The 17,059-nt window shown below is 32.4% G+C and overlaps 1 protein-coding gene across 2 annotated transcripts in view; it reads right to left on the bottom strand.

The window, feature by feature from the left end:
* Positions 1-9,151, bottom strand: part of LOC143230820 (carbonic anhydrase-related protein 10-like) — a 181,622-nt gene extending 172,471 nt beyond the window's left edge. For both annotated transcript variants that reach the window (XM_076465005.1, XM_076465006.1), the window contains exon 1: positions 8,653-9,151. In XM_076465005.1, the coding sequence (XP_076321120.1) occupies positions 8,653-8,713 (61 nt within the window). In that variant the 5' untranslated portion in view covers positions 8,714-9,151. The remainder of the gene's footprint in view (positions 1-8,652) is intronic.
* Between the last annotated feature and the right edge of the window lie 7,908 nt (positions 9,152-17,059).

Consider the following 17,059-nt stretch of genomic DNA (forward strand, 5'->3'; position numbering starts at 1 on the left):
AAGTTGTGTTTATGAGTTATTGATGTCGAGGCAACAGATATTTATTTCTACAAGATCTTAGTGATTGACACATAAATAGTAATAAACAGACGATAAAAAGAGTGTGAGAAGAAAGCCAAAAGTAGAACTGAGTGAAAACTTTCCTTCAGAGAAGCAGTAGAAAGCGTGTTGTTAACCGTCGTGGGAATGAATAGCCTAACAGTTGACTGGTTAAAGATAGCAGTTTTCTGACATTTTAGTAGAATTTGTCTCGTCAGAAGGTGTTCTAAAGCAGTTGAACATGCCTGTGCTGACTTGAACGAAAGACTAGACAGTTATCTGGAAGTAGGTTTATATGCAAAAAGCAGACGTTTATTGGAAGTTCAGGATACAACTGCGGTAACTCAATAACAGCCCAAGTGAATTATACCATAGTACAATTGTGATAAAAGAAAAACAGAGAGAGGAAAAAGAGTTAACGAATTATACACTGATAGTGTTTAAGATACAAACAGAGAAAATTAGACCGACTCGTCATGTAAATTCTAAACCTATTGAATTATCGTAAGTGGACTTTTACCACACAAGAAGAGAACTGTATGGTATTTAGGATACAACTACGACAAACACAGTGTAAAGAATTTTTGTACATGCATTAAACTTGTTTTGAATAAGTTTTTTTTTTAAAAAAAAGCGGAATGCTGCTGTTAATTTATCGTTGAAATTTTCGCCAAGGAGTCACAATTACCTACTCTAGAAGAATCCTTAGCCCAACATACCCATACATCTATATTTTAACTTAATATATACTACTACTTAAAAAGAAGGCCTGGCATGGCCAAGCGCGTAAGGCGTGCGACTCGTAATTCGCGGGTTCGCGCCCGCGTCGCGCTAAATATGCTCGCCCTCCCAGCCGTGGGGGTGTATAATGTGACGGTCAATCCCACTATTCGTTGGTAAAAGAGTAGCCCAAGAGTTGGCGGTGGGTGGTGATGACTAGCTGCCTTCCCTCTAGTCTTACACTGCTAAATTAGGAACGGCTACCACAGATAGCCCTTGTGTAGCTTTGTGCGAAATTCCCAAACAAACAAATACTTAAAAAGTACGTTTCTTCATAATTATTTGCTAAGTATTCATTCAAATTACTAATTGATCTAATTTTCTTAATACAGTTAAAAATGGCGAAAAGTTTAATGCCATTTGTAGACTTTGCAAATCTAATTATTTTCCTTATAACTGTTTGTTTATTTGTTATTAAACAAATTCTCTTACTAAGTTTATACTCGTAGTATTTCTTTAATTTAATATTTAATAACACTAGTATTTTATAATTAGTAAATACTACTAAACTGAAACACAAAGCTACAAGATGGTCAATCTGTACTGTTCAGGTTATAAGTCATTAGACTTACTACTTATTACTGGGGAGTTTTCTTTATAAATATCATTAAGATAAATAAGAAAAGGTTGTCCAAATGTTGCCCTCTGAGGTACTTACTCCATTGATAAAAGGAATCAAATGTACTTGACTTTCAATAACAACCTTTTGCTTTCTTTAATCCATTTACCCTACAATACAATTAACCAGTATTCACTCCGACCTTTACCAAGAAGATTGTTGTGGTCAATATTTTTCATGGCTTATTATCAATAACATTTTCGAAAATCTAAATACGACAAATTTGTTCCTTTTTCATCGACCATGTAACAGCTAACACCTCTGAAAATATCAAAAGATTAGTGTGATAAAATATACCTTTATTGGCTCCATGTTTGCTTTATTTTTTTATAAATTTCACAAAATATGTTTTAAAGGTTTTTTTATCAGACAAGAACTGTGAACTATAAGTTCCAAGACAAATATTATATTTTCCTTAAAAATAGGAGTAATATTGGAAACTCTAACCCTTAGGAACAGGCCCACTCTCTCAAGACATACCAAAAGGAAAAAAGATTTCCATACCCACGCTGTGTTCTCCGTTAAACCTCTGGGACAAACCTTCACTAATTATAATCTTTCAATATATATAGTTTCATAATGACATACCAAACATAAAATATTTTCATACGCAGGCTTTGATATCTTTTAAACCCCTGGGGAAAACCTTCTCTAATTATATGTCAGTATATTTAGATTTATAACTATCGTCGAATACTCAGGGTCAGAAATGCTGCTAATATTTTTTTTATTGTTCATGAAAGAAAAAAAATGGAAATATTTAAAAACAAAGTCATCTCATAGTCTTCAGTGAGATCTGACATAAGCATTCTTTAAGGATCCTGCCTTCATTTTGACACTTTAATAAGTTATACCACATTAAAAAAAAACATTTCTGTCAGCTGTAACATTGCCTGTTTTTCATAAGCTCTTTTTGATTTTCCAGTTTAAAAACCAAATCCCTAGCTTTGTCACAGCTCTGTTAATATTCCAATCCAATCTTAAATTCAAATATCTTAAACGTATGACGTTAATTTCTTATTTCTCCTGCTATTCCTGTTATATGTTTTCTCTTTATAAAATCATATTTTTTTAGATTAACAGCAATTAATTTTTTTAAAAAATCCATATCTGTCGCCTATTATCTTTAAAGTCATTACCTGATTTTACTGACAAGTCGTACATTGTGGTTTCACAATTGATTTTCTGAAATTAGGAAATCAAATTTGTTTTTTCTTTATTTTAACAAGTAAAACAATCTTGCCCCCAAATTCCCCTTATTTCAACTCCTCTAACATATCTTCATTAGTTAGTTTTAGCAATGAATCTAAAAAAATTACATTCGATTGTTGTTTCTGTTCCCATTTAACCCTTAAACGGCGTCCATCATCAATTGATGCTGCTACCTACAACATTCTCGCTGTTTAACGGTTAATACAATCAACCATCCCGAATTACCCAAAAAAAAAAAAATCTTTCGATTAACATGGAACATTGAAACAACTATAGGTTCAGTTTTTCCCATTCTAAAATTTCCACCCCATTTATACCTAAACTTCATCTAGCCATTGTGATGTTAAATAGTTTTAATTTTTTTACTACCAAACTACTCATCCAATAATAAATTTACCTAAAGGTCAAGCTGTTTCACAGTTATATATTAATACAGGGTGTTCGGAAAGTCACTGTGCACTTATATATTTATTAACAGACATGTTTCAGTATAAAATACAGGAGGTAAATATGAATGACAGTTATAAACAATGTTGAAAGTGACCCCCGTTGGCATCAATACAGGCTTGGATCCTTCTTATTTTGTTTCTAAACACCGCTATCAGTTGCTGGCTTGAAATAGACTGAATAAAATATGATTACAAAACTGCACAGTGACTTTCCGAACACCCTGTATAATACTAAAGTATCATATTAACTAATATTGATACAATTATTATTTGCACGCAGTTGTAAATATGATGTACACTATTTATCTAGTGGTCTACTGTTATTTTAAATAATTTACTGAGGTATTAAATATCAGCAGTTACTGAATAACAGGAATAATAATTTCATCTCCTATTATAAACAAATTATTTTACTTATTTAGTTTACACTTGTTGTATTTCTTTATTTTAATATTTAGTAACATTAATATTTTATAATCTTGTAAGTACTACTAGTGGCCTGGCATGGCCAAGCGCGTAAGGCGTGCGACTCGTAATCCAAACATGCTCGCCCTCCCAGCCGTGGGGGCGTTATAATGTGACGGTCAATCCCACTATTCGTTGGTAAAAGAGTAGCCCAAGAGTTGGCGGTGGGTGGTGATGACTAGCTGCCTTCCCTTTAGTCTCACATTGCTAAATTAGGGACGGCTCGGTGCAGTGGGCTAACAACCTACTCACTTAAATACTTGTTGAAGAATCCGCAAGCGATTCCGGCCCTATGTTCCTAGATGGAATCTAATGGTGATAACTAACTAAGTACTAAACAAACTAGGCTCAGCTTTACCAGCAGTTATGAAATATAAAATGCCCCATTTTAACCAAGTTAGTTAAAATAACTATTCTAAACTTTAATAATACTAAACTAATATTTATTTTCTCCAGAAATATTCTATAATCTATAGGTACACGAATTTTCCTCTTTTTCAGAACTAAAAATATTTTATCCGTTACTCTTTAACAAGATACAACAGTTCAAAATTCTTCAGAGTTACTTTGATAAAAGTAAGTGTTTAATGAATTAATTCACAGACGTGCTGAAAATGTTTTAAGTTGAATTAAACATTCATATATCTTAAAATAATTCTTAATCAATTGTATCTTTATATTAGGCAATCTTTCAGAGAGGGACTACCCATTTTTCACAGCTTTGAGAAAAAAACTGCTTAAATCTTCCAATTATGTGAGAAACATAAGGTAAAATCTACATATTCCTTACTAATAAAGTAGCCATTAATGCGCAGTGATTTTACTTGCATTTACTAAGTGCTTACAATTAATATGCAAGAGCAAAGAATTAAGTATAATTGAAAACAAGAAAGAAAAAAAAACACATTACGCTCTTATAACGTATAACATCTGTTAATACGCCACTGCAACTTACCATAGACCAAGCACAAACACTTTATATTTTTGACTTTGTTGATTAATACATAAACAGCAAAACTAAAACAAATGATATATAATCACAAGAAAATATACTTAGTGTAATTTAAATCCTGATAAACTGTTTCAAAACTGGAGAAACTCTAAAAACTTATTCTCTATTTTCTATAGATTAACAGTTGAATCTGTTTTCAATACAAAATTATAAATTAGGATTGATCTGTTGAAGAAAGTGATCATAGTTGTCTGTCCTCCGCTGGTACAGCGGTAAGTCTACGGATATACAATGTAAAATGAGAGGTTCGATTCCCGTGGGTGGATTCAGCAGATAGCGTGATGTGGCTTTGCTTTGAGAAAAAACACATACAGTTATCTATTAAAAAAGAAAGGAAGAAATGGAAAACTTTCCAAGCGTGCACAACATTTAGATAGTCAGTTTTAGCAGTAAGATACCACTAAAAATATTGAAAAGAAGTGAAAGAGCATGCTGTCATAAGTCTTGTTTAGAAAAAAAAAAGTTGAAATGTAACATGTTTGGGTGTAAAAATATGAAACATATTTTTCCATTTTGTACAGCTTTTGTTACATTTTCTTTGTTTATTTTTCAATTTTATTTCCTTCTTATTTATCCTTAATGTGATTCAAGTTATAAAATTTATTCTTTAGAACATATTGTTGTCTGAAATATTAGGCTATCTGCTGTGTCTACCGAGAGGAATCGAACCTTTTATTTTAGCATTGTAAATCTGAAGACTTAACGCTGTTATAGTTTTACAGTATTCTAAGCTACACACTATGTGTTTGTAGTAGATATTGCCGATTTCAGATGCCACTAAATGAGTTTTCGTTGACACTTAATAACTTCTGATAGTTCACTATTGGTTATTAAAGCAAATGAAATTTTAAAATATATAGAAAAACTGGCTATAATCTAAGTAATATATATATATGCGTATTCATTAGGGAGCAACTAATTATTGGAATGCATTATGTAAGTTCCTAAATTTTAGTCTACAAGCTAGTATTGAAAGTTAAAAAGTTGTGGTTTTCTTACGAAAAAGTTGAAATACACCAGTCTGTTTAACATGGAACTTCTCCACGACAGTTCCTTTACATGTTACAAATCGTAGTTTGGGAGTGTCATTATCAATACCAGGGCTTAGGAATTGTTCATTTATTGAATTTTGCACAAAGCAACTCGAGACCATCTGCGTTATCTGACCCTAATTTTGAATTAGTAGAATACAGATAATGCAGCTACTCATTACCTCCCACCACCAGCTGTTAGGACTACTCCTTATAAATGAATAATGGGATAGATCATAACATTATAACACCATCATCAAGTTCGACGACAGCTTTTGATTACACGATCCGCACATTTCACGTAGTGTACCATAACCACTACATCACGCCAGGACTTGGGTGACAAAATTTAGTTATCGTTATGAGTTTTTTTCTACTTAGTAGGAAATATGTCCACTTTTAGGGCTTAACAAAGATCTATACAAAGTCTCTGCCATAACTCTTGGTGTCATTTAAAAGAATATTTAAAAGGCTTTTAACATTAATTCGGCGTTTCTAATGAGGATGTAAATATGAAAACCGTTCCTGAAGCTCATTTTAGACATGTTTATGGGTTGAAAGTTCAGGAAATATTCAAGCATATCTGTCGAAGCAAATGCTTTATTAAGCCCTTTAAGATTATACTCCTGCACCTGTCGTACTAACTCCCTTGACCATCTTTTATTTCTTCTAATATTTTAATGATACATTACCCTAAACAGGTTCTTATCCTAAGGTGACAATTCTTAGAATACTGAAATAATTTGAAATTGAGCAGTTTGTGTGTGCTTATGTAGAGTTTGGTAACATTATTTTACCTTAGCCGTGTTAAAGAAAAGCAAACAAACCAACAACAACAAAACAAAGTATCATACTATAATATAATTCTGCTTGAATGATATTGGAAAAAACGTTTCTATTACGCTATGTGCAATCCCCAACTTCTCGAAATGTTTATCCTGTGTGCATGTAGATTTGCAATAGGGGTCACGATTTTCCTGTTTAGCCTCCGTTTCTTGTCACGGTGAAGTTTATTTTTCCTCATTCTCAGGGGGATGTAGCTATGACGTTTGAATATATCACACGCAGATCTAATTCACTGGCGCCATCTATATAAATATAATAGTACTGTCTGTTGTATGTCCAGGTAAATAAGTTGCAAGGTGTGGATGGATTTTCACCGAAATTGATATGGAGGTTCATTAAGTCCATACAGAAATAAATAAAAATTTAATGTTTGCATTTTGCGGTTTTCACGAGTGTTTTTGTGGTTTTTTACCCTACTTCATGCCTTTTTATAGACCCTCGCCAAATTTGGCACGATGGTTTGTTGGGTCTATGAGGATATACATTCACATTTATGGTTTCATATTTTATGTTTTGTTCTTTTAATGGGTGTTTTGGGGTTTTTTAAAATTATTTATGAAGGAAAGAACTTTTCATATCATAAGGTAACCTTTCATTAATCATGCATTTACAAAGTTAAGTCCAGGGTACGGGTAACCCAGCTGGTGCTATGTAAGATTGGATTATCATGGTTAAGCATAATAGTAAAGAAGAATGCTTTTCTGCGTTTGTTGTACATTAGTCACATGAACAGTATCTAATAAATAATCACAACTTTTGGATATTATAAAGCTGATCTTAACTGAAATTACAATGTAGGAAATCACTTTGAAGAAGCAACAAAGAGAAAACGACAAAACTTCCCATTATTCATAAATTTACAGTCACTACGATATACAGATTACCATTACAGAAAGGTGAAATATATTAGTGTTTACTTTTTTAAAGGTATGTTTAATTGGTTAATGTTCACTAAAACATACAGGAGAAGAAAGTTTTATTACCAAAAACCTAAGAGTAAAAATAGGTAAACAAAGGGATAGTGGGGCGTTATAGTATTCAATCTTTCATATATTATCATAGCTATCCTCTAAAGAGTATTTAACTAGCTATCTACTTTATTCTATTTTGGTTTCTGACACTAGCTATAAAATAAATGAATGTAGAGATATGCATGTGCTGTCCAGCATGATGTCACATAGGTGATTAGAATTACTATTCAAAGAATATAAGTTCACTATTGCTAAAAACTGTGTTTTGTTTCACCCCAAACCTTTGATGTGTACTAAGTTATCGGGAATTTAGTATTATAAACTTTTTTGAGTTTAATTCACTTTTTTGAGCATAAAAAAGCAGTCGTTATATTTTGTTTTCCGAAGAAACTGTTTCTCGCCTTAAAAATCAAGACCTTCTCAATCAAATAAGGAAGAAACAGACTACAAAAGATATTCTGACATATAATGAAATGCTATAACAAAAAATAGGGTTCATACTAATAGTTTATTTCGTTTGCTTGCAGCCTGAACAAATTTTAAGAAAATCTTCAGCTTTTAAGTATCAATCTTAGTACAAGTAATTTAATTAAAATTATATGCATAAGATTAAAGTCAGAGATGGGTTGAACATAGAGAAGTGTGACGTTAAAGGACTTCAGAGTCATTTTATTAGTTTAAATGAACTTTTAAAGACAATAATCAAAATACAATAGATATTTAAAAAATAATTTCCATAAATGTGCATGAAAATCTATTAAATTATAATACTTTAGGTTTTGCCATTTATACAACATTCATCCACTTCTAATTTTCAGTAATTAACCTATTTTTACCTACTTCTCTGATGTTTTTAATGAACTAAATATATGTTTATTTCTGCTACTGCAGTCTTCAACTGATTTGGAGTAAAGTATATTTTCCAGTTTGAGTTAAAAGCATATGTTTTACATAAGAAATTGCTAATGAGTTTATTGATTTTTGTTTGTCAGTGAGTGCCCAACAATAAAAACTTCAATGGTTTAGTGTACTTTGAGGCTACTGATCATGTAGTTCATATTTAGTAGGTAATGTGAGTTCTATTCCTTAATTGGAATCAAACCTTAACTGGTTTATCTAAACGACTAAAGTTTTCAATTTTATTATAATATATTATCTGGAATTTTCAGGTAGAAATAACTTAGGAAAAGATATAACTTAGTAAATATTTTTAGTGAATGCAACTTACCAGGAATTTGTAGCACAAAAAGAACTCCATGAAATACGAGAATTAAAGTTGAAATAACCATAGTTCTTGACCTCTCTAGATGTAAACTGTGTATAGAAGATGTCTTAATGGAGAGATCTTTACAAGTCTGAAGAAAAACTTCGGACGATTTTAATAATTGTGTTTATGAATCCAATGGCTTTGAAAAGAAACCTTTAGAGACAATAACTAAAAATAGTTACTTAAGTTCATGAAGTTTCAAGCTACCATGAACCCAGTATTATGAAAGCTCAAGAAGCAAAAAATTCGTATTTTAAACTAGATGATGTACACTGGTCGACTTTTATTTGAAACTACAACCAACGGAACGAGCGAAGCGACTTTCCCAATCTTGTTAGCACTTACAACGGGACAAAAGATGAGAGAACACAAGCTACACGTCCGCCAGCAAACCGAGGGAGCCCAAAGTGTGGATGTCCGATGGCAGACTCCTGCTCTTTATTTAGAACACCTGCACTTCTCTATCGATCAACCCACTTGTGTTTCTGTGGCGCCCTCTTACACTGTGAAAGCTCTACTTGTTTGTGTTTGTGTATGAATATATCTTGTATGATTTCGTTTGGAATTTGCAAGAGTAGATAGCAAGCTAAAATTCCTTTTATTTATATATACATATAGTTGCATTACGTTTGTTATTTTATGGTCGGTATATAATCTTATATTTGGGCAAAAACAGCCACAAAAATGACTACAACTTGTTGTAAGTAAAATCCATTCCTCGTTCTGAATTAAAACTATTTAGTATGTCCCTCAAATTATTCTAATAAAAAATGTTAAGACAAGTCAACGGAACATGAAAAACGTCTTAGTTAAATAAAATCCATCAAGGTGTAAAAAATAAATAGAAAAACTCATGCGAATAGATACATGACAGAATACAGCGGGTACCATTAAGTCGAACATCATTTGAAGGAACGTAGCTAAAATATCAGAGTCTTTAGAGCAAATTTTATCGTGCCATGAGCTAGGTCAGTAGGATCAGAGGGTCGGATGGAGTTAAAGTCGCCACTAACGAAGAATGAATGGGCTTTATAGCTTCAATTAATATAACCCAACTGAAAAACGTGATTGTCTCCTTAGGTTCATAAATCTTCCTATCTTTCCTTACTCAGGCTCATGGGCCGAATGTTGTTGACAAGACCGATGCCGAAAGCCAGATGACGGTAACAAGTGACAATATTTGTTAGACAAGGAAGTTCCTATCTTCTCATTTCTCTCCAAGACGCGCTAATTAGAGGACCCGACCCTGGGTTAACGAAACAGAACAGTCACGTTTGTTTCACACAAGCAGCCTTTAGCTAGTTAGCCGTAAACAATCGACCGAGTTACAAACCACCCTAAGCACTGAGAAATCGGTGTCTGTAGACCATAGAACCTACTATTTGGTAGATCGTTGGATCTTTATTGGCTTATCTTCGTTGGCTCTGGAAGAAAACATATATAGGTTTGTTTGTAGACCAAGCAATAAGAAATAAACTGCTTATTTGGATGGATATCAGATAGCTAGCTAGTTAGCCAGACAGAAATAGCTAAATAACTAAAACAAATATGTATCTGTTTGAGAGATGAGAAGATATATAGACTGGAATATCAGAAGGATAAAAGTTTAAAATATAGAAACATTAATATAGTAAGATAGAAAAAACACATTTTCAAAAACAGTTTAACAAACAAAAATGTCCGACAGATAAAACAAATAGAAGGATAGAAAATAAAACTGAGATATATATCTGTTAATCTGAAGATGATCTAAGAAGTTCGAAACATTGTTTAGTAATTTAGTTTAATTAAAATGCTAATAGCCAACCAGCCGTCTTGAGGATACAAAATCTCATAAAGATATTGAAACAGATTACTTTTGGTACCCAAACAAACTGATAGAGAACTAGATGAAATTGTTTAAAAAAAGTAAGGTTATAAGAAAAGTAACTAAAGAAATAGCCCATAATTGTTTCATAAAAACGCCGACAATTTGCAATAATTAGTATGTTAAAAACAATGTACACTAAACATAGATGAGGATATTATTATGATTCTATTCTTAACTTATTTAGTATAAACACTTTTTTTTAAAGTTACTTGAGAGATTTGTGTTTAGTACAATTAAATAAGTTAGAAACTCTGTATTCAGAATTTCAGTGTGTTTTGCTTAAGCTCGAAATGCTATCTTGACAATAACGAATGGTAGCAGCCTACTTGCTACATTAAAACACAGCAACCCAGTGGAAAATACTTGTTTATGAGCGTCCAGGGTTTGATCTACACCCTGTCATCTATGACTTAGAAAAAGCACGAGCGCTTATAATACCGAAAATGGGAGTTCGAAACAGTAAAAGTAGCTCGTTACATAGCTTTGCGCTTAACAACTAAAAGAAAATGAATGACGCCGTATGTTGTCCAGTTTCTAGAGTATGATATTTATAAATCAGAACTTTTAAAATTTCCATTCATCGCATTCTATGAAAGTTAAAGAAAGAAAATATATTTTGATTAAGTGACTTTAACTTTAGTGGAATTAAAGTGATCTTCATAGGACGGTCAATAAAGCCGTGGTGAACAAAAAGTAAGTTATTTTTATTAAAGAAATTACGAAGACGCAAACGAGTTTTAATTAGGAAGCTGTATGCTTTGCTTGCTCTTGATACCTTCTCTTTCGACTCTTAACTTCGAATTTTATTCGAATTTATAAACTGTTACAGAGAAAGCAGAATATGAACATATGATGATAAATAAGTTTATTTGTACTTGACTGTAATCTTGCTCTTTAAACAATGATCAAAACCAAATAACTATCCATTTTCACTTATACTGACAAAACTAGATATTAATTGTTTTGTATGTGAATGATGATATCTCTATATCTCTGAGAAATAACGTCGTAGTTACCGAAATACTCATGTCCATAAAGCATTATAATCAATTTAGATTATTGTTCTCATAAAACGTTTTATTCTAATGACACTTGCACAAGAGTCACAGATAATAAATAGTTGCAAGTAACTAGAAAATTTGTATAATGCACTGAATTTTTGTATTTATTTAAACATAATAGTACACATTGTTTATATTCTACCATAAATTCATCAGGGTATGATTTAGAGCTATTTCTCCAAATTTCATTTATTATTCACAACAACTCAACCAAGTTGTTTCCCGTTTGATTCTCTCAGTTTCCATATAACCTCTTAGGGTCTTTAATAAAATTTATATCGGAAATTTGTGAAAACTTCTCCTAAAATCTAGGTATTGTTTCACTACATTGGTGTATGCTTTGTGGATATCACCTTGCTGAAAAAAGAATCTTTGTCCAATACATCCCGAGGGAACTGTAGAGCAGGTAAGAAATTCTTTGTACCTGTTAGTAATGAAAGTGCTATCAGTTTTGTTTACATTTTCAACATTACTGGCTGAGATACAGCAGATAATTGTTTTGGTCTCACAAGATACTTCGCTGTATATGTTGGTATACACTGACAGTCATAGGCTTTTTTCATTGTCATCCATACCCTCTTCTGGCTAGCTTTTCCAGCCTCCTTGTTTAAACTATGATTCCTACTTCAGCCTTTTGGCTCGGTTATTTTATTAAGCAGTGACTTTTGAGCAACTACACATACATTGAGACCAATTCGTGACAATATTTATCCTGTTGTTTTGGATGTAACATTTACCACACACGTATACTTTCAGCTATATCATTATCAAATTCTCCACAGGATTGCTGCTTATCGTGTATACAGTATATTTTTAGTTACTTAATGTCACTTTTGAGGAATTCGAGATTTCTACTTCGAATATTTTTTATTATCAACATTATTAGTTTCAAGTATTCTCTTCATAGTTTACATATAACACCTACCGGAATAAGAAGTTTCACATCAATCTGTCGTAAAGAATAGAATTTTAGAGCCAAAAACTTTGATTTATACACAAGTTTACATGTGGTATGTCTGTCAAGGAAGCCATAAATGCCATCATCACACTACTGCTGGGAATAGTAAGATTTCTGGTACTGCTATAGGCTTTATGCTGATTTGGTACTGTGTGTTTGGTTGGTTGAAATTTAAGCACAGTAGGTTACTGTACTATAGCTAGGTTTGTTTTCTTACAATAAAAATGGAAGTAATTTCATAATATTTCCATTTTATACCTATTTTACTCCCCTTTTTGCATATTATTTCCAATACTCTACATAGTAAACATAAAATATCCACTTCAGTCATAATAACTGTAATTTTCCATGATTACTTGCGTGATAACCATGGTGTTTGTATTTTTAAAACGTGCATCATAAGCAGTTGATAGGGATTAACTCCTATAGGTCAGATTGTAGAATGTTAGTCCTAATGCAATAGTTGTGGCTTGCAAATTTCATAAACTGTGGCTTATTATAATTTAGGTCACAATTTTTCAAAATCGTCTAACTTTATCTATTTCTCTAGCTTGAGTAAATAAGCCTATTACTGGTATTTTTCAAGATTAAACTTAGGATTTGTCGGCTTTATAATTGTTGCCAATCTAGACTCTCTCTGTCTTTCGATCTTGCTTTTGGGCTGTAGAGACCATTAAGTTGATCTTGTGACGTTACCGACCCGATAGCCACACAAAATGATATAGTAATGGCAAACTAGGTTCGCCTATTTGTTACGCGTTCATTCGTTAGAAACTACGATACTTTCATGTCAATTTCCACGATTTTCATTTTATCTTCAAAATGTTCAGATGGACCTGAAAGCAGCTAGCGATTGCTTTTCTTTATATGTTTAGAGAGCTGAACCCTTTCAAATGCAACTGTACTTTTGTTTATCCTCAGTTAAATTTCTTTCTCAGCTTTAACATTCATTTAAAATATTCCTCCGCTTACGTCTTCTCTTTTAGATTGTATTACAAATAATAGAAGATTGTTTTGAGCAATGATACTAAATGTCTTTTTTGTTTCCACACAAATCGCTACATTAAGGTACGCTGACCAAATCCTTTGATCCTCCTGCTTTATGAGTAGGAACACGCAATTGTGGATTAACTATATTTCAGTAAAAAAATATAATGCTCCAACTCTTATGGAAACATAATTGTATATATCTTTTTAATAGAGATAAAACTCTTTTCTATGTAACACATCATACTTAATGCGTATACGTGAAGAAATATAAGAAATAGAAAACACAAACTTTTCATCAGTATTCAATGAAACATAAACTGAGGCCAAAATTAAGATTACCAGAACAAATGAGAATTATTACCCTGATCTAATTATTCATTAAGTTCAAATGCAAAATTTATTTATTTTGTCTTATTTCCATCATTGTTCTGAAAAGTATAAATTATTTTAAGTTTCTCAGGGTTAAAAACATATTCACACTTTTATAATTGATTATTATCTATTATCATAGTCGTGAAATTATTTATGAATGTTGTATTATTTAATGTTAAAATTAATGTTTGTTATATTAAATATTTGATAACTTCATTTTGCTAATACTACGTAATAAGATTTACATTAGTGAAGTGAGAAACACCTTTATCATCAACAGCTCTTAAATTTGGAAACGTATCTTTCAGATTTCAAAAATGTTCAAGTTTTACTGTATATATTTAGAAAAAGTGCATGTGCATGCACTATACACAATAAAATATTCATCGAAGGGTATCAATTTAAATAAGCTAATAATTTTTAATTATTAATTTAAATAATTGTTAATTTAACACATTGCTAATGTTCTGTTTGAAAACTAGAATACTTGTAGCATTGATTAGAAGAATGATAAACTTAAGAATTTAAGTTTTGATTAAAGTCAAACCTTTCGTACTTTGACTAGTTTTAGTAATCAGATGAAATTTCAGATTTTGGAATTAATGTGTTAATATTTTAATGTTGTATTAAATAGCAGCTTATTTTTATTATGAAGAGTTAGATATAAACGAGAAACCTTCGAAAAATACATATATGAAATTAATTTTTTACGTTTTATGTATTTCATGCTTCTGCAAGTAGGTGTAAAGAATTGTTTGTTTGTTTGTTTTTTGGAATTTCGCACAAAGCTACTCGAGGGCTATCTGTGCTAGCCGTCTCTAATTTAGCAGTGTAAGACCAGAGGGAAGGCAGCTAGTCATCACCACCCACCGCCAACTCTTGGGCTACTCTTTTACCAACGAATAGTGGGATTGACCGTCACATCTAACGCCCCCACGGCTGGGAGGGCGAGCATGTTTGGCGCGACTCGAGCGCGAACCCGCGACCCTCAGATTACGAAGTGCACGCCTTAACGCGCTAGGCCATGCCAAGGTGTAAAGAAACTTAACCCAAAGTTAAACCTCAGGATAGATGCACTATACGATATGCAGATCAAGCTATTCACGTGTCCACTGAGTGGAACTGCAACCAATACGTATACTAAATTCTATGTACTAATTATGAGACAACCAATACGTACACTAAATTCTATGTACCAATTATGAGACAACCAATACGTATACTAAATTCTATATACCAACTATGAGAAAAAACATAATGGTACTCTTAACTAAAATATTTTTAAAGTTATTTTGTCAAAGAAAACATGAGATCCGGGGGAGGCAGTTGTAGTTTTACGACAAGCCTGGATTTGGAAAGTAAGTATTGTTTTAGTAAAACTATTACAAGGGAAACTGAAAATCATAAAATAACGCTGTGGCTATTTTTTTATTCGATAGACAAAAAGGTAATAAAAATAATGTTACAGTAACATTGTTGTTATTTTATTTGACAGACACATATATAATGAATGTTAATTTTACAATAATGTTGAAGTAATTTTCTTTCTGATACAAAGTTAGGGGGATTAAAGAATGCAAAAATATTGTTGTGGCTAATTTATTTGACAACTAGATTTGTAATGACAGATTGTTACAATATTATTGTGGTTAATTTATTTAACAGATAGAGAGATAGTGAAAGAATGTTACAATACTGCCGTGGTTCATTTATTTAACAGACAGGTGCATGCTGAAAACTGTTACAATATCGTTGTGGGCCATTTATGGAACATATAAATAAATAATGAAAGAATGTTCATGTTGTTGTGGGTCATTTGTTTAGCACATAGATAAGTGTGTGTGTTTTCTTATAGCAGAGCCACATCGGGCTATCTGCTGAGTAAACCGAGGGGAATCGAACCCCTGATTTTACCGTTGCAATTTCGTAAACTTACCGCTTTACCAGCGGGGGACGATAGATAGGTAGTGAAAGAATGCTACGACAGTGTTCTGGTTTGCTAGTATAACAAATAGAAAAACAATAAAAGAATGCTACACTATGGTTGTATCTGATTTTCTTATAAAGTCCTCCCGCTAGTACAGCGGTAAGTCTACGGATTTAAACGCTAAAATCAGGGGTTCGACTCCCCAAGGTGGGCTCAGCAGATAGCCCGATGTAGCTTTGCTATAAGAAAACACACACACATACTTATAAAGAACAGGTAATGAAAGTATATTGCAGTATTGTTCTGGTACATTACTTTTTGTCAAACAGAAATATAATGAGAATATATAGGCCAGATATGGCTAGGTGGTTAGGGCGCTTGACTTGTAATCTGAGAGTCGCGAGTTCGAATCCCCGTCACACCAAACATACTCGCCATTTCAGCCGTGAAGGCATTTTAATGTGACGGTCAATCCCACTATTCATTGGTAAAAGAGTAACCCGAGTATTGGCGAAGGGTGGTGATAACTAGCTGTCTTCTTTCTAAATTATAGACGGCTAGCGCAGAGAGCCCTCGTGTAGCTTTGCGCTAAGTTCAAAAACAAACAAAATGAAAGAATACTATAATATTGTTGTAGGTCATTTGTTTATCAGATAGATAGTTAATGAAAGAATGCTATGATAATGTGGTTCACTTGTTTAAGAGACAGATAGATAATGAAAGAATGCTACAATAGTGCTGCGCCATTAATATTGTGGTTATTTTAATTGAGAAACAAATGAATTGTTAAAATATTTTATTATAATACTGTGATTATTTGTCTTTATCATTAGATGGATTACAAAATAATGTTGTGTTCAGTTCATTTGATACATAAAGAAATAGATCGAGAAAAGAATGTAATTTATGTCAGGTAGAGAGAGAATAGAAATATTTCGGTCACAGGATAAAGACGTAGAAGTTTCTGCTTCTGCAACTTCAAACTCTTAGTGTGATTTCATGCAAACGTCCGCTTTTTATCAAAGCTCTTTGTATATATCTGTATCTGACACTAGATCTATCATACACTGCCGTCCAACTTTGTTTTCTGTTGCAGTCTAAGCTTCATCTTATTCTACCTTACATTCCTTTGTTTATAAGCTCGTTGCATTCATTGGTGCTGTCTTTATTGACACTAGTTCATTCTCTTA

The sequence above is a fragment of the Tachypleus tridentatus genome, chromosome 10 (assembly GCF_004210375.1).
Source record: "Tachypleus tridentatus isolate NWPU-2018 chromosome 10, ASM421037v1, whole genome shotgun sequence".
Taxonomy (NCBI): domain Eukaryota; kingdom Metazoa; phylum Arthropoda; class Merostomata; order Xiphosura; family Limulidae; genus Tachypleus; species Tachypleus tridentatus.